The sequence below is a fragment of the Ovis aries genome, chromosome X (assembly GCF_016772045.2).
Source record: "Ovis aries strain OAR_USU_Benz2616 breed Rambouillet chromosome X, ARS-UI_Ramb_v3.0, whole genome shotgun sequence".
NCBI classification, from domain to species: domain Eukaryota; kingdom Metazoa; phylum Chordata; class Mammalia; order Artiodactyla; family Bovidae; genus Ovis; species Ovis aries.
Genome location: NC_056080.1, coordinates 443133 through 467556, shown reverse-complemented (window position 1 = coordinate 467556; position 24424 = coordinate 443133). Strand labels below are relative to the sequence as shown.

General features: G+C 52.0%; 1 protein-coding gene across 18 annotated transcripts in view; it reads left to right on the top strand.

The window, feature by feature from the left end:
* Positions 1–24424, top strand: part of LOC101119116 (transducin beta like 1 X-linked) — a 248917-nt gene that overhangs the window by 216365 nt on the left and 8128 nt on the right. For all 18 annotated transcript variants that reach the window (XM_060407541.1, XM_060407534.1, XM_060407542.1 and 15 more), the window contains 9 exons: positions 2042–2306; positions 5757–5889; positions 7598–7739; positions 10161–10224; positions 10358–10455; positions 12800–12860; positions 19961–20082; positions 22700–22774; positions 23258–23385. In XM_060407541.1, coding sequence (XP_060263524.1) covers positions 2042–2306; positions 5757–5889; positions 7598–7739; positions 10161–10224; positions 10358–10455; positions 12800–12860; positions 19961–20082; positions 22700–22774; positions 23258–23385 — 1088 coding nt within the window. The remainder of the gene's footprint in view (positions 1–2041; positions 2307–5756; positions 5890–7597; positions 7740–10160; positions 10225–10357; positions 10456–12799; positions 12861–19960; positions 20083–22699; positions 22775–23257; positions 23386–24424) is intronic.

The window sequence follows — 24424 nt, the reverse complement described above, 5'->3', positions numbered from 1 at the left end:
CAAAACCCCGCATCTCAGAGAACACCCAGCTGTCTGCCGACACTGTAGGCTTTCCTGCCTGACAGCAGGCAATCTCCTCTTTCCTTTTCTTACATTGGGGTGCCCGGGATCTTCTGCTGGCAACACGATCCCATCTAAGTCTCTCTCTCTCTTTTTTTTTTCCCCACAAGATACGTGTGGGAATAGGAGTACAGGACCCCAGCTCTCAGATTGTGCAATGCTGTGATTGGATTTCCCTGCACACACACAGATGCACACAAGTGCACACACACGTAACAGATATATATACGGACACACACACCCACACAGGCATACATACAGACACATACCCACATACACACACACAGGCACACACACACACATACCCACATACACACACACACAGGCACACATACACACATACAGGCTTCCCTTGTAAAGGCAAAGGATTTTCAGCTGGTAAAGAATCCACCTGCAATGCAGGAGACCTAGGTTTGATTCCTGGTCAGAATGATCCACTGGAGAAGGGATAGGTTACCCACTCCAGTATTCTTGGGCTTCCCTGGTGGCTCAGCTGGTAAAGCATCCACCTGCAACGCAGGGGACCTGGGTTCGATCATGGGCTTGGGAAGATCCCTTGGAGAAGGGAACAGCTACCCACTCCAGCATTTTGGCCTGGAGAAGGGGTTGCGAAAGTTAGACGCGACTGAGTGACTTTCATTTTCACACACACACACATAGCCTCACATACACCCAGTTTCCATGTCTTTCATTTCCATACCTTCTCTCCCTTGTCAATTCAAAATGCAACATTGCCTAGAGGAGACGGAAAGGTCGTCTCACTTGTCACTTAGCTTTCCAGTTGTTACAAGTGAGACGGTGTGCGTTTAGAGTTTAGGCAAGGAAGCGTTTTTATTACTCTGCGCAGTTACTACCTTTTGCAAAATCGTCATCCGTCTGGGGCATGAATATGCAAAGAAGGAAGGTGACGTAGAAGGCGGCCGGCCGGCCGGTCATCACTGGCCACTCCATGGGCAGAATCAGGGGATGAGGGTGACTTCTTTTTCCAGGTTCTACACTGGTCTCTAATTCTCAGATATTGCCTAGTATCCGGTAGTCAGCTGGGCTGCTGTTTCTTTTGACTACTGTGTAGTTGACACACACGTCCTTCAGCTCTTCCTGATTTATGAGGAAAGAACAGTCTGAAACCTGTCTGAGCATCGAGCAGACACAGCGAGAGGCCCGGAGTTTCGTGTGACTCTAATAATCAGAGCACCTTCTCAGGAAAGGACTCTGGTACTCTCTCCTGTGTTTTCTCAGCAGGTAGGGAGAGATTTTTTTTTTTTTCATCCTCGATGAACACTAGGAGACTCGGAGGAAGCTGAGGAAATAGGCATGGTACCTCAGTGGTGCCGCCGTTAGCTGTATTATGGGTGCATCTTGCATCCTGAGTCCCCAGAAGTCACTTCACATGGCAGTACATGCGTTTGATAATGTCAGATGGAAGGATACGCTCTGAGTCAGAGCCTGATTTGCTGGGGGCGGGGTGGAGGCAGGACTTTGCAGCTTGAGCCGGAGACTTGTCAGAGGGGCAAGGGCGGGGTCTCTCACGCCGCTCTCCACTCTTGAGGACCACACTGTTCCTCTCTGGGGGTGGAGGCGGGGGGCATCCTGTGCACTGGAGGATGTTCGGCAGCATCTCCGGTCCCTCCCCGCTGCGTGCCGGCTGCACCCATCCCCCTCCCACCCTGCAGTCGTGATCACCAGACACACCTCCAGATTTTCCCTGATGCCCCCCGGCCCTGAGGAGCAGGATCGCCCCCTTCCATTGAGACCACTGCAGCCCTCCAGTTGTGACGGGAAGTAGGAGGCTCGGGGTGGTCCCCTCACGCCTGGGTTCACGTTGCTATTGACCGAGTGCTGGGCCTCGGTGTCTGTGGGCTGCCCCTCCCAGTTCCAATCCCGGGTAGCCCCCCACGCCTCCCCCAGGCAGCTGTGTTTCCAACCCAGGAGATGCCCAGCCAGCGCTGACCCACCCCGCTCCCCGGGGCTCTGTCCACAGGACGGCACAGTGTTTGACGGCCGCCCCATCGAGTCCCTGTCCCTGATCGACGCGGTGATGCCGGACGTGGTGCAGACGCGGCAGCAGGCCTTCCGGGAGAAGCTGGCCCAGCAGCAGGCGGCTGCGGCCGCAGCAGCCGCAGCGGCAGCAGCAGCCGCAGCAGCAGCTGCCACGACGGCAGCCCCCGCGGCCGTTTCCCAGCAGAACCCACCAAAGAACGGCGAGGCCACGGTCAACGGGGAGGAGAACGGAGCACACGCCATCAGTGAGTGCGGGGTGCCCACTCCTGGCCGGCTTCTCTGGTGTCCTCTCAGTCCGGCTGGGTCCTCCGGTCGGTGCCCTGCAGGCCTTGCCTAGCGTTTGCTTACTCTGCACCCAGGAGGCCTTCTTGCTCCAATTTTCCCATCGAAATCCTTAGACGTGGTTTTGTTTGTTTAATTGGAGAATAATTAATGTGCAGAATCGTGTTGGTTTCTGCCATCCATCAACACCAGCATCTGCATAGGTATTCATAGGTCTCCTGCCATCCATCAGCGCGAATCAGCCATAGATAGACCCATGATACACATGTCCCCTACCTCTTGAAGCTTCCTCCCAGCCCATCTCATCCCTCTAGGTTGTTTACAGAGCGCCCTGCATCACAGCAGCATATTCCTGTGCAGGAGTGTGCATGAGGTCGTTTCCGTCGCATCTGCCTCTTTCGCAACCCCCGTGGGCTGTCTTGGCTCCTCTGTCCCCGGGCTTCTCCAGGCAACAATGCTGGAGCGGGTCGCCATTTCCTCTGCCCAGGAGCTCTTCCCAAGCCAGGGGTAGAACCCCTGTCTCTTGCATGGGCAGGCGGGTTCTTTACCACGAGCGCCACGTGGGACGCCGCAGCACACTCCCGCTGGCTGTCTAGTTTTATACGTGGTACCAGTGATGTGACTTTCCAATACCTGCACGTCCTCAGCTGTAGGGATTCTGCTGCTCTGACAGCTCACTTGGTGTAAAGGTAATCGTGTTGCCGTGTGAACACCGCCCGGCTCAGGAGGGTCTCGTCTCTGGAGGCTCCCTGCACTGTCCTGCCCTGTGGACGGATTCTGACATGACACTCAGAACCCGTGGTCACTGAGAGGTCACCAGGCCCGCATAGCGAATGCTGGCTTATGCGGTTCGTTGCAGCAGGGTTCCTGTTAGCTAATGCCCAAAAGTGTGTGCGAAATGAGGCAGAGAGCCTCAAATTAGAGAGTGCTTAGTTGCTCAATAATATCCAGCTCCTTGCAACCTCATGAACTGTAGCCCGCCAGGCTCCTCTGTCCATTTAATGGTCCAGGCAAGAACACTGGAATGTGGGTAGCCATTCCCTTCTCCAGGGGATCTTCCCGACCCAGGGATCGGACCTGCGTCTCCTGTATTGGTAGGCGGATTCTTTACCGTCCGAGCCGCTAGGGAAGGCCAGAGAACCTCCTGCTTACAAATTCAGAGACGGCTTCAAGGACAGCTTCAGAGTGTGCATCTGTGTACGTGCGTGTAAGGCTCTGCCAGTGAGTGTGTGTTCTTCCCTATTTTGAACGCCCCTTCCCTCCAAGGCGCTGCACTCTCCCGAGGGGGAAGATAGTCATCTTCGGGCCGAGGCCTCTCCGCACTGGAGTTGGGACACGGCTCAACCACTGGGCAGAGAGAAGGGCCAGGCTGCCATGCATCGAATCACATGACCTCCCATCAGCAGGCCCCGCAATCATTGTTCACAAGGTTCGCAAGGATGGGGGCCAGGAAAGGAGATGAAAAGATAACGTGGCTTGTGCCTTCACGTCATTCGTGGACTTGCCCTGCCCCGTGGGGTCTCTCCGTCAAGGTGCTAAGAGCGAAACAGGAAGAAAGTGAACGTCCTCGTTTGCTTCAGCTACAGCCCAGGGGGTGAATGTCCCTGTTTTCTTCACCTTCCACCCCAGAAAGGAAGCGTAACTGGTGAGGCTTGAGAAATCTACGTACCTACGACTGTGACAGAAATCTTGCGAACTTTTAAACTCCACCATGTCTTTCAATCTAAGATGCCGAGGAAGCGTAGCCACATGGAGACCTCAAGGTGTGCTGGAAGCTCCCAGCTCCTCCTTCGTTTGAGGGGGCCTCGGCGGTGGGGTTACTTTCCACTTGAGGGCTGGCCACCAACCTCCCCACCTAAACACATACACACACACACACACACACGCAGGCAATGTCCAGTTTTCCAACCTCTACTCCGTCCGACCTGCTCTTGTTAAAAGGCAGCTTCAGCCAGACTTATAGCGTCTGAATTTAGACTTCACTCTGACCTTCAAGAACCTTCTTTCTTGTGCCGCATAGAAGGGGAAAAAACGGTTCCGCGGTGCAGGAGACCCAGGTTCGATCCCTGGGTCGGGAAGATCCTCGGAGAAGGAAATGGCAACCCACTCCAGTATTCCCGCCTGGGGAAATCCCATGGACAGAGGAGCCTGGCGGGCTGCAGTCCAGGGGGTCGCAAGGAGTCGGGCATGGCTGAGTGACTAAACGCTACAGTATGATCCGGGATGAGTCTCTTCTGTGTAGCGTCGACCATGATTGTCGCCCCCGACTCTTTCACAACCTGGAGTCCCCGTGGGGTCATCTGGGGTGTGTCTGCATGGCTTCAAAAGCCCGGAACACACTTGGCTCCAGTAAGAAAATAGCATTTGAGTCCCAAGACCATGAGGTGGTTTGCAGGCTGAGGGGTTGTGGGTGGTGAGCCTTCTGGAAGAAGGATGCCATGTCCATGTGGGAGCTTCGTAGGTTAGGAGCTAACACGTCAGGAAGACGTCTTATAAAATCACTTGTCCCCTCAACAGAAGGAACTTTTGTTGAGAAAACTGTATATGTATCCTAATTATCCCCACTGTCATTTGAATTGTAACTTGCATTCTAGCAGCAGCGTCTGCAGCTGACTTGTTTAGTTGCGAAGTTGTTCACCAGTAAAGATCTTTTCTGCCAGTGCAGGAGACATTAAGAGAGGCGGGTTCGATCCCTGGGTCGGGAAGATCCCCTAGAGAAGGAAATGGCAACCCACTCCAGTATTTTTGCCTGGAGAATCCCTGTGGACAGAGAAGCCGGGTCCCAAAGAGGCGGACGTGACAGCGCTAAACAGCAGCAACTTGACTTAAGTTCTAGGCATATAACAAAGAGTGAGATAGCCTTTGGTATTCAGAAACTCCTAACTTCTCTTTTGTTGCTGTTGTTCATTCAGTGGTATCTGACTCTTTGAGACCTCGTGGGCTAGCACACCAGTCTTCCCTGTCCATCACCATTTCCCGGACTTTGCTCAGACTCAGGTCCATTGAGTCAGTGATGCCATCCAACTGTCTCATCCTCTGTGTCCCATTCTCCTCATTGACTTCTTAGGAAAATGTAACAAAATATACTTCTTTTTACTGTAGAAATAAAAGAGAGAGAAGGAACCTTCAAATTCTGTCCAAGAGACAGCTGTCTCCTGTTTGTGTCCAGTCTTGTTCCCATTGTTATTACCTATGAGCCTGGCCCTAGTTACAAAGAATAAACACCAGTTTTTAATTCTCCTATCAAATTTGGAGACTGTGAAGAGGTGTGGCTTCACAGAAGCCGTAATCTGGTTATAATGGTCACCAGTGGCCTGGCAGTGCAGCGGAGGAGGTTGTCTATAAAGCTTACATGCCCTGAGGATGGAAGGGTTTCTTCCGTGACATGTGTCCTGTCCTGTTCCCCGCAACAGATAATCATTCAAAACCAATGGAAATCGACGGAGATGTGGAGATCCCACCCAGCAAAGCCACCGTCCTTCGGGGCCACGAGTCCGAGGTGTTCATTTGTGCCTGGAACCCTGTCAGTGACCTCTTGGCTTCGGGGTAAGGGGTTAGGTCGGGGGTGCCCGGAGTCCAGGTGTCCGAGTCCTCCAGGCTCAGGTTGGGGGGTGCCTGGGGTCCAGGTGTCTGAGTCCTCCAGGGTCAGGTTGGGGGTTTTCCCGGGGTCCAGGTGTCCGAGTCCTCCAGGGTCAGGTTGGGAGTTTTCTTGGGGTCCAGGTGTCCGAGTCCTCCAGGGTCAGATTGGGGGTTTTCCTGGGGTCCAGGTGTCTGAGTCCTCCAGGGTCAGGTTGGTGGGGTGCCTGGAGTTCAGGTATCCGAGTCCTCCAGGGTCAAGTTGGAGGGTCCCCAGGCTCCAGGTGTCCGAGTCCTCCAGGGTCAGGTTGGAGGGTGCCCGGGGTCCAGGTGTCCGAGTCCTCCAGGGTCAGGCAGGGGGTGCCTGGGGTTCAGGTGTCTGAGTCCTCCAGGGTCAGGCCAGGGGTGCCCAGTGACCAGGTGTCCGAGTCCTCCAGGGTCAGATTGGGGGTTTTCCTGGGGTCCAGGTGTCTGAGTCCTCCAGGGTCAGGTTGGTGGGGTGCCCGGAGTTCAGGTGTCCGAGTCCTCCAGGGTCAGGCCAGGGGTGCCCAGTGACCAGGTGTCCGAGTCCTCCAGGGTCAGGCAGGGGGTGCCTGGGGTTCAGGTGTCCGAGTCCTCCAGGATCAGGTTGGAGGGTGCCCGGGGTCCAGGTGTCCGAGTCCTCCAGGGTCAGGCAAGGGGTGCCCAGTGACCAGGTGTCTGAGTCCTCCAGGGTCAGATTGGGGGTTTTCCTGGGGTCCAGGTGTCTGAGTCCTCCAGGGTCAGGTTGGAGGGTGCCCGGGGTCCAGGTGTCCGAGTCCTCCAGGGTCAGGTTGGAGGGTGCCCGGGGTCCAGGTGTCCGAGTCCTCCAGGGTCAGGTTGGAGGGTGCCTGGGGTCCAGGTGTCCGAGTCCTCCAGGGTCAGGCCAGGGGTGCCCAGTGACCAGGTGTCTGAGTCCTCCAGGGTCAGGTTGGGGGGTGCCCATGTCTGGGTGTTCTGAGTCCTCCAGGGTCAGGTTAGGGTGCCCAGGGTCCAGGTGTCCGAGTCCTCCAGGGTCAGGCCAGGGGTGCCCAGTGACCAGGTGTCTGAGTCCTCCAGGGTCAGGTTGGGGGGTGCCCATGTCTGGGTGTTCTGAGTCCTCCAGGGTCAGGTTAGGGTGCCCAGGGTCCAGGTGTCCGAGTCCTCCAGGGTCAGGCAAGGGGTGCCCAGTGACCAGGTGTCTGAGTCCTCCAGGGTCAGGTTGGGGGGTGCCCATGTCTGGGTGTTCTGAGTCCTCCAGGGTCAGGTTAGGGGGCGCCAGGGTCCAGGTGTCTGCGTATACACAGGTTGGGGGGTATGTAGACATAGGTGCCCGGGGTCTGGGTGTCCAAGTCCTTCCTCCTGGGACAGACACTACCTTCCTATGTCATGTTTGCAATCTTCTCAGTGTACAGAGCAGGGCTTTGAGCGAGGGGAACCCTTGGGGTGTCTAAGCCTGTGCAAAAGTCCTTATTCAGCTCTTTTCTCAGCCGTGTGGAAAGCTATGCGCAGACATTTAAAATGACTAAGGGCACCTAAGAGTGGAAAGAGAAAACCACGGTGATTTTTTGTTTTCTGGAGCAAGATTAAAAAGATGGAGACCCAGCCAGGTGACAAGCAGCGGTGGGTGTCACTTGCTCTGGGCCCAGGAGCTTGAAGCCTGGCTGTGTTCCTTGCGCAGGTCCGGAGACTCGACCGCCAGGATATGGAACCTGAATGAAAACAGCAACGGGGGCTCCACGCAGCTGGTGCTGAGGCACTGTATCCGGGAGGGGGGCCACGACGTCCCCAGTAACAAAGACGTCACCTCGCTGGACTGGAACGTAAGCCGCCTCCCTCCCGGATGCCATCAGGGACACCTGTGCAGTCCTTGTGGCCTTGGCAAGGGCTTGTGGCATTGGATGGAGCTGGGGCGCACCCCAGGAAGGGGATGGGATTGTGGGTCAGCCCAGCCAGGGGTCCGGGCCGACCACCAGCCGGATGGTGTTCAGTAAGCTGCACGTCGACAGGAGGAGTCTGGCGGCTTTATCGCGGAGCCTGTTACATGGGGGTACCCTGTGAGGTGTGCCCAGGAAGATGCTGACTTCCCACCCAACCCCCAGCATCTGTGCCTGGGTGCACACACAGCTCTCCAGCGTCTTTTCACTTTCTCTTTATCACGTTCTTTTTTTTTTTTTTTTGGACTATACAAAAGTTTATTTTTTTCTGTTTTCGATTTTATTTTACTAATTTATTTTAATCGGAGGATTAATTGCTTTACACTATTCTGGTGGTTTTTGCCATACTTGACGTGAATCTGCCATGGGTATACACGTGTTCCCCATCCTGAACCCCCCTCCCACCTCCCTCCTCTTCCCATCCTTCTGGGTCATTCCAGTGCACCAGCCCTGAGCACCCTGTCTCATGCATCGAACCTGGACTGGCGATCTGTTTCACATACGATAATATACATGTTTCAGTGCTGTTCTCTCAGATCAGGCCACCCTCGCCTTCACCCACAGAGTCCGAAAGACTGTTCTGTACATCTGTGTCTCTTTTGCGGTCTCGCATATAGGGTCATCGTTACCATCATTGTAAATTCCATATATATGTGTTGGTATAGTGTATTGGTGTTTTCCTTTCTGACTTCACTCTGTATCATTTCAGTTGCTCAGTCGTGTCTGACTCTTTGCAACCCCATGAATCGCAGCACGCCAGGCCTCCCTGTCCATCACCAACTCCTAGAGTCCACCCATACCCATGTCCATTGAGTCAGTGATGCCATCCAGCCATCTCATCCTCTGTCATCCCCTTCTCGTCCTGCCCTCAATCTTTCCCAGCATCAGGGCCTTTTCCAATGAGTCAGCTCTCCGCATCAGGTAACCAAAGTATTGGAGTTTCAGGTTCAAAATCAGTCTCTCCAATGAACACCCAGGACTGATCTCTTTTAGGATGGACTGGTTGGATCTCCTTGCAGTCCAAGGGACTCTCAAGAGTCTTCCCCAACACCACAGTTCAAAAGCATCAATTCTTCTGTGCTCAGCCTTCTTTATAGTCCAACTCTCACATGTACACATTCAGTACATGACCACTGAAAAACCATAGCCTTGACTAGACGGACCTTTGTTGGCAAAGTAATGTCTCTGCTTTTCAATATGCTGTCTAGGTTGGCCATAACTTTCCTTCCAAGGAACAATCGTCTTTTAATTTCATGGCTACAGTCACCATCTGCAGTGGTTTTGGAGCCCAGAAAAATAAAGTCAGCCACTGTTTCCCCATCTGTTGGCCATGAAGTGATGGGACCGGATGCCATGATCTTCGTTTTCTGAATGTTGAGCTTTAAGCCAACTTTTTCACTCTCCTCTTTCACTTTCATCAAGAAGCTCTTTAGTTCTTCCTCACTTTCTGCCATAAGGGTGGTGTCACCTGCATATCTGAGGTTATTGATATTTCTCCTAGCAATCTTGATTCCAGCTTGTGCTTCCTCCAGCCCAGCATTTCTCATGATGTACTCTGCATAGAAGTTAAATAAGCAGGGTGACAGTATACAGCCTTGACGTACTCCTTTTCCTATTTGGAACCTGTATAATAGGCTGCAGGTTCATCCACCTCGTTAGAGCTGATTCAGATGCATTCTTTTTCATGGCTGGGTCATATTCCATCGTGTATATGTACCACAGCTTTCTTACCCATTCGTCTGCTGATGGGCATCTAGGTTGCTTCCATGTCCTGGCTCTAGTAAAGTGCTGTGATGATCATTCAGGTACACGTGTCTCCTTCACTTCTGGTTTCCTCGGTGTATGTGCCCAGCAGTGGGATTGCTGGGCTGTATGGCAGCTCTATTTCCAGTTTTTTTAAGGAATCTCCACACTGTTCTCCATAGTGGCTGTCCTAGTTTGCATTCCCACCAACAGTTTATCATATCCCTGTATATCTTGTCATTTCGTCACAAATGCTTCTCTCGTCCAAGTATCTGCAGCTATTTCTCAAAGCTCGCCAAGGTCTCCGAAAGCCACACAGTAGCTTTTCATACAGTGCCTTTTGTTGATGTCGTCAGTGGTGACGGAGTGTGGTGTGTTTTCCTCGCCCCCTGGCCTTGTGATGATTTTGGGGGAGGGAAGCCTGGGACTTCCCTGGTGGCCCAGAGGTCAGGAGTCTGCACCTCTATCGCAGGGGCCGTGAGTTCGACCCCTGCTCGGGGAATGAAGGTCCCCTGTGCAAGCTCTAATAAACAGTTTGTGTTGGTGTGTGTTTCTGGCCCACAGAGTGACGGGACACTGTTGGCTACGGGTTCCTATGATGGTTTTGCAAGAATATGGACAGAGGATGGTAAGTCCTCCTGACCCCGCCTCCCTCGCATTAGGGTTGGAGGAGGTGTGCTTTCAGTTGTCATCATCTGGGGTACAGACCGAGCGTGTCTCAGAAATCACCCTGCTTTCTCTCTTTGTTTGTAACGTACCAGGTAACCTGGCCAGCACCTTAGGCCAACATAAAGGCCCAATCTTCGCCTTGAAGTGGAACAAGAAGGGCAATTACATTTTGAGTGCTGGAGTAGACAAAGTGAGTGTTTGCGTGAGATACATTGCTGTTTTCATCTATGTTTAATCTCTCGGAAAACGTCACGGTTTCTTTGAATTCTGGAAATTCTGCCTCCCCCTTAAGAAATCAAAGGGGCCTTGTTTGGAGGTTTTGTGAGCTTCTGTGGTTTTGATCTTCTAGAATTCTAGAAGTGTCTGAGTGAGAGACTGTCTACCATGATGAATCAGCTATGGCGGGAATAATAACAGTGTTCTTGAAAATGATATAATCTCAGGGAGGAAATATAAGTTAGGGATACTGGCTTTGGCCCTCAGTGCGTGCTTAACCCAGAGTGGCTAACCTGTATTTCTGATCCATAAAAGCCTTTGGGTAAGTCATGTTTACTTTGGCTCAGTGTATGCTTAAGGTAACGCAGAGTAAGTTGTGAGGTCCGTGGGGTCGCAAACGAGTCAGGCATGACTGAGCAACTGAACTGAACTGATAGTAAGTTGTTACGACAACTGATGTAGTGTGTGAAGTTGTGTCAGAATTGTGAAAGTGTTTATATATTCTCTGCCTTGCCAGACTTGTGACTGGCTCAGTTAAGAGTAAAGAGTTCAGTTCAGTCAGTCGTGTCCGACTCTTTGCGACCCAATGGACTGCGGCACGCCGGGCCTCCCTGTCCATCACCAACTCCCAGCGTTTACTCAAGCTCATGTCCATTGAGTCGGTGATGCCATCCAGCCTCCTCATCCTCTACCATCCCCTTCTCCTCCCGCCTTCAATCTTTCCCAGCATCAGGGTCTTTTCAAATGAGTCAGCTGTTCGCATCAGGTGGCCAAAGGATTGGAGTCTCAGCCTCAACATCAGTCCTTCCAGTGAACACTCAAGATTGATCTCCATCAAACAAAAAATCGTTGGGACTTCCCTGGCAGTCCAGTGGTTAGGACGTGGCACTTTCTCTGCTCAGGGCCCAGGTTCAGTACCCGGTCAGAGAACTAAAATCCTATAAACCACAGTGTGGAGCGGGGGATAAAAATGTTAATTGGTCTAGAGCTTCCCAGGTGGCGCGAGTGGTAAAGAACCCGCCTGCCAGTTCAGGAGACTTATGAGATGCAGGTTCGTTCCCTGGATCAGGAAGATCCCCTGGAGGAAAGCATGGCAACCCACTCCAGTGTTCTTGCCTGGAGAATCCTATGGACAGAGGAGCCTGGTGGGCTTACAGTCCATGGGGTCACAGAGAGTCAGACACGACTGAAGCGACTTTTGTGCTGGAGCTGGCCTGAAGGTTTTCAAACACACTCAGTGCTGTCAGTATTTCGCCAGGAAAAGTTAAGGCTGTTGATACAAAGTAGAACCAGTTTTTCCTAAAGGAAGATCTTGATTAAAATGTCATTGACAGGGAGGCGTCAAGTTTCCAGTTTAGCTGAAAACTCCAGTTGAGAATTAATTCCAAATGTTTTGCATCGAGCTGCCTCCGGCTTCTTCCCCAAGTGTCTCCCAAATACTATAATGTGTTCCGAAGCATTCAAGACTTCCTTTGTCTTCTGGAGTGGAGATCTTTTTTTTTTTTTTCCCTCCTTAATATGTGCAGCAATACCTCAGTGCCAGACCCCAGCGGGCAGTTTCTCTAGCCTGTGTAATGCCCCTACTTCACAGAGTGACAGGAATTTTCAGAAATAACCATTTCTGCAGCTTTTCACTTGGAAAATTGCTCCAAAACAGAGTTTTATATATGCATTGTTTGTGTGTGTGTGTTTTAATAGTTTCTCAAGTTTGGGGCTTCCCTGCTGGGTCCAGTGGTTAAGACTCTGCGCTTTCTAGTGCAGAGGGGCACACGTTTGATGCATGGCTGGGATCTCACGTCCTGTGCAACCAAAAATCTCTTCATTTAAAAAGAAAAGTTTTTTTGTTTTAATGATAGGTTTTTAAGTTTGAGGATAAAAATGGAACTCCCACCAGAATTGGTAGTTTCCTGCTTATCAGTTACGGCTGCCGTTGTCCGGAGGAGTATAATAACCAGACAGGCGTGGCTGAGTTCATAAGTGTGATGTCTAGGTGATTTAAGTGTGTAAGACACACCCTGGATTCCAAAGAGCGGGCGAAAAAGACGCAGGCCACGTGATGCGAACATATCGATTCACGTTGAAGTGACGACGTTTCCACTGTACTGGAGTGGAATAAACTATATATTGTGAAAATAAGTTTTACTGGTTTTTTAATTATTTTATTTTTTACTGTGCTTACTAGAAAGTTTTAACTTGAACAGTGCTAGTTTAGGAAAAAGAAGGGCTCGCTGTGTTCTCGTGTATGACAAATTTTTCTGGAGAAAACTTGGCTGGAGGAACCAGTAACTAAATTTTTTTTTTTTTTTTGCGGATTACAGACAACAATAATCTGGGATGCTCACACAGGAGAAGCCAAACAACAGTTTCCGTTTCATTCTGGTGAGTACTTTCTTAATATTTACTTTTTCCTTTTTTTTACCTTTTCTTGTTTTTAATTCAAAAATAAGAATCCGGAGTCCTGAGAAGGGTCCCTTTAAGTAGCGGTGAATGCTCGGAAGAGGGCATGCCTCAAGAGCAGTGCTGAGCGTGTGGGGTGGACGTTCGCTGGCGCATCGTGGCCCTGAGGTGATGTGTTGGCAGACTTCCGAGGGTCTCTCCTGATGGGCAGATCTGGGTTCCTGGTGATGTTCAGAACCACAGGGCTGGCCCCCAGGACTCCCCAAGCCAGCGCGACCCACCTCGGTGCCCGGGCAGGGCTCCAAGCAGGAGGGGACGGTGTGTCCCTGCAGGAGCAGACTGGGAGGAGAGGCTCCCCGCAGGGTCCTCGACATGACTGTGGCAGAGGCACGTGGCCCTTGGTTCCCTCCTGGTGCAGCCGGCAGACCCGGGGAGGCGCCCCGTGCATACCGCGCCCCGTGCATACCTCGCCCCGCTGGAGAGGCAGTCAGCCCGTGTCTTCCGTGGCTGTGCCCGAGGACTCATCTGTGCACACATCTCTGGCGGTGCTGGGCTCGGGGTGCTTGGTACTGCCTTACTCCTGACAGCGTGATGGAGGTGGGAGTCACTGAGCCTTTGTAGAGTTGTGTTTCCCCACCAGGAAGTGGGCAGGGCTCCAAGAGCAGGGAGCTTGGGCGCCCAACCTGTGAGCGTGTGTATGTGGGTCTGTGTGTGTGTGAGCGTGTGTATGTGGGTCTGTGTGTGTGTTTCTGTGCATGTCTGTCTGTGTGGCGATGTGCATCTGTTGCGGGGGGGAGGGTCTGTGTATATGTCTCTGTAGGGGAGTCCCTGTGTATGAGGGGTCGGGTCTGTATGTGAGTGTGTCTCTCTTTGTGGAAGGGGTCTGTGTGTGGGTGTGTGTCTGTGTGTGGGAAGGGATGTGTCTTTGGAGGGGAGGTCTGTGTGTGTGGGTATCTCCCTGGAGGGGCCTGTCTGTGTGGGTGTGTGTCTCTTTGTGGAAGTTGTCTGTGTGTGGATGTGTGTCTCTTTGTGGAAGGGGTCTGTGTGTGGGTGTGTGTGTGACTGTGTGTGTGTGTCTCTCTCTTTGTGGAAGGGGTCTGTGTGTGGGTGTGTGTCTGTGTGTCTCTCTTTGTGGAAGGGGTCTGTGTGTGTGTGTCTGTGTATGTGTGTCTGTGTGTCTCTTTGTGGAAGGGGTCTGTGTGTGGGTGTGGGTGTGTGTGTGTGTCTCTCTCTTTGTGGAAGGGGTCTGTGTGTGTGTCCGTGTGTGGGTGTGTGTCTGTCTGAGCATGTGTCTCTCTTTGTGGAAGGAGTCTGTGTGTGTCTGTGTGTATCTGTATGTGGGTGTGTCTCTCTCTTTGTGGAAGGGGTCTGTGTGTGTGTGTCCCTCTGGAAGCTGTCTGTATGTGTGTGTGTCTGTGTGTGGGTATGTGTCTCTCTGTGGAAGGGGTCTGTGTGGGTGTGTGTATCTCTTTGTGGAAGGTGTCTGTTTGGATATGTATATGTGTGGGTGTGTGTCTCTTTATGAAAGGGGTCTGTGTGTGGGTGTATGTCTCGTTGTGGAAGGCGTCTGTGTGGATGTGTGTCTCTTTGTGGAAGGGGTCTGTGTGGGTTGTGTCTGTGTGTGGGCGTGTGTCTCTAGAAAGGGGTCTATGTGTGGGTGTGTGTCTCTCATTGTGGAAGGGGTCTCTGTGTGTGTGTCTGTGTGTGACTGTGTGTGTGTGTGTGTCTCTCTTTGTGGAAGGGGTCTGTGTGTGGGTATGTGTCTGTGTGTGGGATGGGATGTGTCTTTGGGGGGATCTGTGTGTGTGGGTATCACTCTGGAGGGGCCTGTCTGTGTGCATGTGTGTCTCTTTGTGGAAGGGGTCTGTGTGTGGGTTGTGTATGTGTGTGGGTGTGTGTCTCTCATTGTGGAAGGGGTCTGTGTGTGGGTGTGTGGGTGTGACTGTGTGTCTGTGTGTGTGTCTCTCTTTGTGGAAGGGGTCTGTGTGTGGGTGTGTGTGGGTGTGTGTCTCTCTTTGTGGAAGGGGTCTGTGTGTGTGTGTCCGTGTGTGACTGTGTGTCTGTGTGTGTGTGTGTGTCTCTTTGTGGAAGGGGTCTGTGTGTGGGTGTGTGGGTGTGTGTGAGTGTGTGTCTCTCTTTGTGGAAGGGGTCTGTGTGTGTGTGTCCGTGTGTGACTGTGTCTCTGTGTGTGTGTGTGTGTCTCTTTGTGGAAGGGGTCTGTGTGTGGGTGTGTGTCTCTCTTTGTGGAAGGGGTCTGTGTGTGGGTGTGTGTCTCTTTGTGAAAGGGGTCTGTGTGTGTGTGTCTCTCTGGAAGCTGTCTGTGTGTGTGTCTGTGTGTGGGTATGTGTCTCTCTGTGGAAGGGGTCTGTGTGGGTGTGTGTATCTCTTTGTGGAAGGTGTCTGTTTGGATGTGTATGTGTGTGGGTGTGTGTCTCTTTATGAAAGGGGTCTGTGTGGGTGTGTGTCTCGTTTTGGAAGGCATCTGTGTGGATGTGTGTCTCTTTGTGGAAGGGGTCTGTGTGTGGGTTGTGTCTGTGTGTTGGTGGGTGTTTCTCATTGTGGAAGGGGTGTGTGTGGGGGTGGATGTGTGTGTGTGTGCGTGTGTGTCTCTGTGGAAGGGGTCTGTGTGTGTGTAGGTGGGTGTGTCTGTGGAAGGGGTCTGTGTGTGGGTGTGTGTCTCTCCTGGAAGGGGTCGTGTGCACGTGTGTCTCTCTGTGGAAGGGGTCTGTGTGTGGGTGGGTGGGTGTGTCTGTGGAAGGGGTCTGTGTGTGGGCGTGTGTCTCTCTCTATGGAAGGGGTCTGGGTGGGTTGTGTCTGTGTGTGGGCGTGTGTCTGTCTTTGTGGAAGGGGTGGGGTGGGTTGTGTCTGTGTGTCTAGGGCCCCTCTCCCCAGGCCCTGACAACCCAGTCTCCCAATCTCCATGATTTGATCCGTGCGTGTCACGGCCGTCTGTGCCATAGACGGAGCAGACCGTGGCAGGTGAGCCTGGTGGCTTTCTGTCAGGTTTGATGTGAGCCCCCTTTGGGATTGCAACCTCATGACAGAGGCTAAGACCATCTCGAGGTTTGTTGTAGGGAAGGGACTCAGTGATGGGGCAGAAGCTTGCCAGGGTTCTGATTCTTGGTGCTGAGCACCAGTGTGCTCACGTGATGGGGGAGATGTCTGTAACACAGGCAGCTCTGGCTTCTGATTTCTTCTGAGAGGAATATGCCCATAACTTTCCTGTACCAGTTTTCATCTTGAGGACTCTGTATTGAGTCTTTCAGCAGGGTGTAAATTTTCCCCAGAGCATTGCCAAGGTCCCAGGCTTTCTATCCCGTGGACCACGTGTCTCTTCTGCCCTCAGGGAGCTTCTCACCTGGGGTGATGCTGCCCACGGGGCCGACCCGTAGCCCGTTGCTGGGTTGGCTCTGGGTGGTATTTGCTGTTTGTCTATAGTGTGAAGCAGTGTGGTAGACACTGTCCAAGATGGAAGACAAGGGAGCGTGCTTTTGTAGAAGCTGCAGGGACAGCCGTCCCTCAGCGTGTGATGCGTTGAAAATCAGCAGTTGCCTTGCCTCTCCAGAGGTGCTCCCCATGAAGGCCTGGTGGGGGTGCCCTCGGTCAGCAAGAAGCGTTAGGCCTCAGAGCTTAACAGTGTTGTACCGCATTCAGCAATGGGAAAGAGCAGGTTAAAAATAAGTGCAGGAGCTTCCCTGGTGGCTCAGACAGTGAAGAATCTGTTTGTGATACAGGAGACCCAGGTTCAGTCCCTGGGTCAGGAAGATCCCCTGGAGGAGGGCATGGCACCCCACTCGTTTTTTTTGATAGACTGTGGATAATACTGCCCGAGCCACAAGGGTCAAATCGTGGCTCAGACAGGACCTGACTGGGGGCTCAGATGGTAACGAATCTGCGTGTGATGTAAGAGACCCAGGTTTGATGCCTGGGTTGGGAAGAATCCCCTGGAGAAGGAAATGGCAACCCGCTCCAGTGTTCCTGCCTGGAGAACCCCATGGACAGAGGAGCCTGGCGGGCTATTATAGTCCATGGAGTCGCAAAGAGTCAGACACAACTGAGTGACTCATAAGGTGGGTAGTACCCAAAGGCTTGGATAGGTCTCAAGGGGCTTCTGCAGTTTGGAAAATAAAATAAATAAAGTCAGACTGCAAAGATCACATCCTGGGTGAGATAGCATTTATATCGCAGTCCAGGGAGGGGATGGTGGGCCAGTAACATGGCCCAAGGGAGGTCCTGGTGGTGTTGGGACACACTTGTGGCTCTTGACCGCACTGGTGGTTACATGGATCGGCTCTTGAGATCAAACCCTATGACACACACAGCCGAGTCTGGACCCATTCACCTTCCAAGTCCGGCCCTGTACTGTAGGGCCGTGGCATGCAACCAGTGGGTGACGGATTCAAGGTAGAGCCTTCCTGTAACACCTCTGCACCTTCCCGGGATTCTGTTTGTTGTTATCATTCAGTTGCTCAGTCGTGTTCAACTCTTTGCCACCCCACAGACTGCAGGACGCCAGGCTTCCCTGTCCTGCACCATCTCCCGGAGTTTGCTCATACCCATGCCCATCGAGTCAGTGATGCCATCCAACCATCGTATCCTCTTGTCATCCCCTTCTCCTCCCGCCTTCAATCATTCCCAGCATCAGGGTCTTTTCCAGTGAGTCAGTCCTTCCCATCAGGTGACTTTCATCACAAGTATTGCAGCTTCAGCATCAGTCCTTCCAATAAATATTCCAGGTTGATTCCCTTTAGGATGGACTGGTTGGATCTCCTGGCTGTCCAGAGGACTCTCAAGAGTCTTCTCCAGCACCACAGTTCCAAAGCATCCATTCGATAACCTTTTCTCAATTACAAGGTAAAAGGACAAAAGCAAAGTGAAGCCCGACTGTACCTAGAGCGGTGCTGATCGTCAAATGTCATTGGCCAAGTGTGCGCAAGTCACCCCCTAGAACCGCTGAGCCCTGTTATGTGTCCGTCAGCCACGCTGGATCGTGACTGATCGGGGGAGGGCAGGGTCCCAGCTGCACAGTGGACGCAGACCAGCGACCCAGCGTCCTCCGTTTAGATGGCCGGGGCTCAGCACACGTTAGTTTTTATGGCCAGGTGCCGCTAACCATCCCTGGAACCGCGTGCCAGATTGTCACCCTTCCAGGCGTGTTAACTGCACGCCCGAAGGCAGAGGGAAATCTGTGACTTGGCTCGTGTGTGGTGTTATAAACAAGAGCAGCTGCGGGCTTTGCTTCCACGCTCCCTGGATCGTCCTGCTGACCAAGTGGGTCCGGCTCCTTCCTTCCACTGGGCGCGTGTGGCAAATTTAGCAGCAGCTGTGGACCTGTGCTGAATCCCCCTTCGTGGGTTCTTGAGGAAGCCAGCGCTGCCGCTACGTGAAACCCTCCCACGCAGGCTCTGTGAGGGGTTGGTGCTAAGACGTAGAAGCTGATGGGATCCGTCTTGCAGTTCTGGAAGGCAGGAGGGTGGACAGGGTGCACCTCTGGTTTGAAGGTTAAGAACAGGGGCTTCCCTGGCGGTCCGGCGATTAACAGTCTGCCTTTGCAAGGCAGGGGACTTGGGTTTGATCCCCGACCAGGGAACATACCCTGTGCCGAGGAGCAAGTAAACGCATGCCCTTCAACTACGGAGTCTGTGCTCGCCGACAAGAGAAGCCGCCTCAGTGAGAAGCCCACACACCTCAGCTAGAGACCGCACACACACAGCAGCCAAGACCCAGCACAGCCAGAAATTGTTCAGTCGCTCAGTCGTCTCCGACTCTTTGTGACCCCCATGGACCGTAGCATGCCGGGCCTCCCTGTCCATCACCAACTCCCGGAGTTTGCTCAAACTCATGTCCATTGAGTTGGTGATGCCATCCAGCCATCTCATCCTCTGCCATCGCCTTCTCCTCCTGCCTTCAATCTTTCCCAACATCAGGGTCTTTCCCAATGAGTCGGCTCTTTGCATCAGGTGGCCAAAGTATAAATTTAAAAAATTAATAAACAGGCTAAGGATGAAGGCTAAGGATGGGAGGGGGTCTTCCAATTTGTCATATCCTGGGTGAGCTGGAGTCTTGTCCCACTTTAGTGCTGACTTACGTGTAAGAAACATGTGAGACAAGGTTAGGTATTGATCAGTTGAGGAAGATCTGAGCAGAGGCTTGCAGGACTTACCCCTCCTTTTCCGTAGAAGCAGGGACGTGTCGGAGAGAACGAGGGTACTGAGTCGTCTCCTGGGGACAATGGCAGAAGGGAAGCAAGCCGTCACATTCCCCAAACCCTCATGGAGGTCTTCAAGCCAGCGGCCCCTGAGAAAGGCCCAGGACCTAGAGACGGTGTCCATCCTAAGGCCACACGTCTCCCCTCAGATATTCTTGTCAACTCAGCATCTTGAAGTTGTAGAACGCAGTAACGGGTTGTGGGGCAATTCTTTCAACCCTGATAACCTTGAACAAGGGGCTTTGCTGGTGGCTCAGATAGTAAAGAACCTGCCTGCAGTGCAGAAGACCTGGGCTCCATCCCTGGATCAGGGAAGATTCCCTGGAGAAGGGAATAGCAACCCACCCCAGTATTCGTGCCTGGAGAATCCCATGGACAGAGAAGCCTGGCGAGCTACGGTCCACAGGGTCCCAAAGAGTCAGATATAACTGAGCGAGAGACACACACATGTTGAACATAGGCTGTGAAGTGTGTGCTCTCTGCCTTCCCCACCAAAAAAAAATCCATCACCCAGCCCGGTGATGTCCCTGGGAGTAGCAGGGTGCTTCTCCCCTACCGTCTCACCTGCACCAGGGGAGTGAGTTGCTGTGTTCAGGGCACCCAAAGCATCACTTTGGGATCACTTTGGGTGACACTTTGGTGGGGGTCGGGTCTCTTTCTGGAGCTGTCTGGTTATCCTTGCAGATAGAAACGGCAGACCTCAGGGTCTGTGATGGACCGAGACTCTGCTGGCACTGCGAGTGTTGCTCTATCACACAGTCAGGTTTCTCAGCTCTGCTGCTGCTGCCGCCGAGTCAGCTGAGCTCTGTGCACATCTGCTGAATGGCTGTGTCGCCCCGTCTCCCCCTCCCCTCCGCCCTTTGCTTCTCTGCAGCCCCTGCTCTCGACGTGGACTGGCAGAACAACACTACCTTTGCCTCCTGCAGCACGGACATGTGCATTCACGTCTGCAGACTCGGCTGCGACCGTCCCGTCAAAACGTTCCAGGGACACACGGTGAGTGTGAGTCCTGACTGGGGCCTCGGGTTCACCAAAGGTGTGTGGGGAGCTGGGAAACCGGCTGGTCTCTGCCTAGGATTAAAAGCCTGCTTACTGTGACTGCCGATTCATTCTCCTACAGCCTCCTCGGGACTATTGTTGCTACCTCTGGTGGTCAGTTATCCACCTGGGTTGGCAGTAGTGTTTTTGTTTGTTTGTTTTTTAATTATCTGGATGAGCCAGGTGTTGGATTTTGCAGGAAAGACACTAAAGTAGGTATTATAAAAATGTCTGAGGACATAACGGGAAAAAAAAGTGAGTAGGAAAATTACTTTTAAAGTCAGCTTTGAAATAACTAACTGCTTTTACACTGGTTTCTAGATAAATTCATTTGGCTTCCTTCTTAGATGTGATTTTGTTTTTGGTTTTTTTCCCCTTGGAGAAATATGGCTGAGGGTGGCTGGTTGTGTAGAGCATATGACTGCACTTTGGATTAAGGAGAAAGGAGAAAGAGAAAAATGCCTGAAACCTGCGGTGGTGCTTGGTTATCCAGGGTGAATGCAAGCAGGCTTCTTGCAGAGACGACAGAGCGCTCCTGCCCCCTGCTGGAAGGTTGTGTTATTTCAGTTCAGTTCAGTTAGTTCAGTGGGTCAGTCGTGTCCAACTCTTTGCAACCCCATGGACTGCAGCACACAGGCCTCCCTGTCCATCACCAACTCCTGGAGCTTGCTCAGACTCATGTCCATTGACCCAGTGATGCCATCCAACCATCTCATCCTCTGTCGTCCCCTTTCCTCCTGCCGTCAATCTTTCCCAGCGTCACGGTCTTTTCCAAGGAGTCAGTTCTTTGCAGCGGGTAGCCAAAGTTTTGGAGTTGCAGCTTCAGCATCAGTCCTTCCAATGAATATTCAGGACTGATCTCCCTTAGGATGTACTGATTGGATCTTCTTACAGTCCAAGGGACTCTCAAGAGTTCTCCAACACCACATTTCAAAAGCATCAGTTCTTTGGCACTCAGCTTTCTTAATAGTCCAGCTCTCACACCCATACATGACTACTAGAAGAACCATAGCTTTGACTAGACGGACCTGAGTTGGCAAAACAATGTCTGTGCTTTTGAATATGCTGTCTAGGTTGGTCATAACTTTCCTTCCAAGGCGTAAGTGTCTTTTAATTTCATGGCTGCAGTCACCGTCTGCAGTGGTTTCGGAGCCCAAAAGAATAAAGTTAGCCACTGTGTCCCTATCTATTTGCAATGAAGTGATGGGACCAGATGCCATGATCTTAGTTTTCTGAATGTTGAGCTTTAAGCCAACTTTTTCACTCTCCTCTTTCACTTTCATCAAGAGGCTTTTTAGCTCCTCTTCACTTTCTGCCATAAGGGTGGTGTCATCTGCATATCTGAAGTTATTGATATTTCTTCTGGCAATCTTGATTGCAGCTTGTGCTTCTTCCAGTCCGGCATTCCTCATGATGTACTCTGCATATACGTTAAATAAGCAGGGGGACAATATCAGCCTTGACGTACTCCTTTCCCTGTTTAGAACCAGTCTGTTGTTCCATGTCCAGTTCTAACTGTTGCTTCCTGACCCGCATACAGATTTCTCCAGAGGCACGTCAGGTGGTCTGGTATTCCCATCTCTAAGAATTTTCCAGAGTGTGTTGTGGTCCACACAGTCAAAGGCTTTGGCATAGTCAATAAAGTAAGAAGTAGATATTTTTCTGGAACTCTCTTGCTTTTTTGGTGATCCAACATATGTTGGCAATTTGGTCTCTGGTTCCTCTGCCTTTTCTAAATCCAGCTTAAACATCTGGAAGTTCCAGTTCACGTACTGTTGAAGCCTGGCTTGGAGAATTTTGAGCATTACTTTATTAGTGTATGAGATGAGTGCAAATGTGTGGTAGTTTGAGCATTCTTTGGCATTGCCTTTCTTTGGGATTGGAATGAAAACTGACCTTTTCCAGTCCTGTGGCCGCTGCTGAGTTTTCCAGATTGGCTGGCATATTGAGTGCAGCATTTTCACAGCATCATCTTTCAGGATTTGAAATAACTCAACTGGAATTCCATCACCTCGACTAGCTTTGTTTGTAGTATGCTTCCTAAAGCCCACTTGACTTTGCATTCCAGAATGTCTGGCTTTAGGTTGGTGATCACACCATCATGATTATCTGGGTGATGAAGATCTTTCTTATACAGTTCTTCTGTGTATTCTTGCCACCTCCTCTTAATATCTTCTGCTCCTGTTAGGACCATACCATTTCTGTCCTTTATTGAGCCCATCTTTGCGTGAAATGTTCCCTTGGTATCTAATTTTCTTGAAGAGGTCTCTAGTCTTTCCCATTCTTTTGTTTTCCTCTGTTTCTTTGCACTGATCTCTGAGGAAGGCTTTCTTCTCTCTCCTTGCTATTCTTTGGAACTCAGCATTCAAATTCTTCTGTTACAGGTCCCGAGCTCTTTGCAGTGAGGACAGAGCGCTCCTGCCCCCTGCTGGAAGCTTGTGCTTACTACTCCCAAGCCTTTTTTCATCGAAAACAGAGCGCTCCTGCCCCCTGCTGGACGCTTGTGTTTACTACACCCAGGCCTTCATTTCTTTCTTTCTTTCTTTTTTTTTTTAAACCTTTTGCTCTCTTGCAGAATGAGGTCAACGCTATCAAATGGGATCCCTCTGGCATGTTGCTAGCCTCCTGCTCTGATGATATGACATTGAAGGTAAGGCTGCAGGGCCGGGCCGTGTGACCCTTGGTGACCCCGGGGGCCTCGTGCTGTGTCTTCAGTCCCAGCGCTCCTCCTGCAGCTGACCATTGTGTTTGTGAGCCCTCTCGCTGCCTCTGTCGTTTTTTCTCTTTGCAAACGACATGCTGCTTGCCCCAGCAGTGAAGCCCTGTTTATCGGTCGAGGGTCCCGTGGAGCCTCATTCCGTTCCGGAGGCCTTTCTCCCATCCGAGTACTAACTAGACCCGACCCGACCCTGCCTGGCTTCAGAGATCAGACCAGGGTAGTATGGATCCCCCTGGCCTTTCTGACGGGCGCCCCCTGGTGGTGAGCAGATGCCTCTGCCTGGGAAGCACCTGCCCTTTGTCAGCCACCCACCCTGCTGGACGTCAGCTTCCCAGGGACAGAGAAACCTCTGCAGTGCTTCTCCCGTTGGGAGAATCGGCCTTTGCTCACCATGTTCTCGTTGCATGCCCGTAGATCTGGAGTATGAAGCAGGACACGTGTGTCCACGACCTTCAGGCACACAGCAAAGAGATATACACCATCAAGTGGAGTCCCACCGGGCCGGCCACCAGCAACCCCAACTCCAGCATCATGTTGGCGAGGTAAAGGGCAGACAGCCTGCACCCCAGTCTCGGTTCTCGAAAGCAGCCTTGGTGGCTGAGTTTGCTCTAGCCACGTGGCGGGTAAAAGTCACTCATGTCCCGAAGAGACCAGGAGATGCTGTCAGTGTGGCTTGCAAAGGTGTTTATGCCCTCAGCTGCTAAAGAGTCTGCCTATAATGCTGGAGACTTGGGTTCTATCCCTTTGTTGGGAAGTTCCCCTGGAGATGGGAAAAAGCTACCGCACTCCAGTATTCTGGCCTGGAGGATCCCGTGGACAGAGGAGCCTGGAGGGCTGCAGTCTGAGGTCACAAAGAGTTGGACACGAGTGAGTGACTCACATTCAAAGTTACTTAGAAACTAACTAACTCAAAGTAAACGGAGAGACGGCTCACTGTGAAAGGGCCGAGAGATAGAGGTTATCATATGATGGCTAAGTTGAAATAAGGATGCTTTAAACCATGATGCTGGAGGGAGGAATTGCCTACATCCACTCTCCCAGCATTTTGCTTTGGTGAAGGTTTTTATTATGACTGAAAAAAGGAAGCAATTTAGCTTGGATCTCAGGCTTGGTTGGGCTTCCCTGGTAGCCCAGTTGGTAAAGAATCTGCCTGTAACACAGGAGACGTGGTTCGATCCCTGGGTCAGGAAGATCCTCTGGAGAAGGGCAAGGCTACCCACTCCAGTATTCTTGGGCTTCCCTGATGGCTTAGGTGGTAAAGAATCCGCCTGCAGTGTGGGAGACGTGGGTTTGATCCCTGGGTTGGGAAGATCCCCTGGAAAAGCGAAAGGCTACCCACTCCAGTATTCTGGCCTGAAGAATTCCATGAACTGTATAGTCCACGGGGTTGCAAAGAGTTGGACACGACTGAGTGACTTTCAGTTCATTTCACTTCACTTTGGGTTTGGTTTACTTGGCCCAACTCGGAGCTACAGGTGGTGAGAATGTTGAATGGTGATAAAAGGTCCCCTGGCTGATACCAGATCCAGCCTAACCATTCATCCTGGCTGTCCCCAGCTTTTTTGGGACCAGGGACCAGTT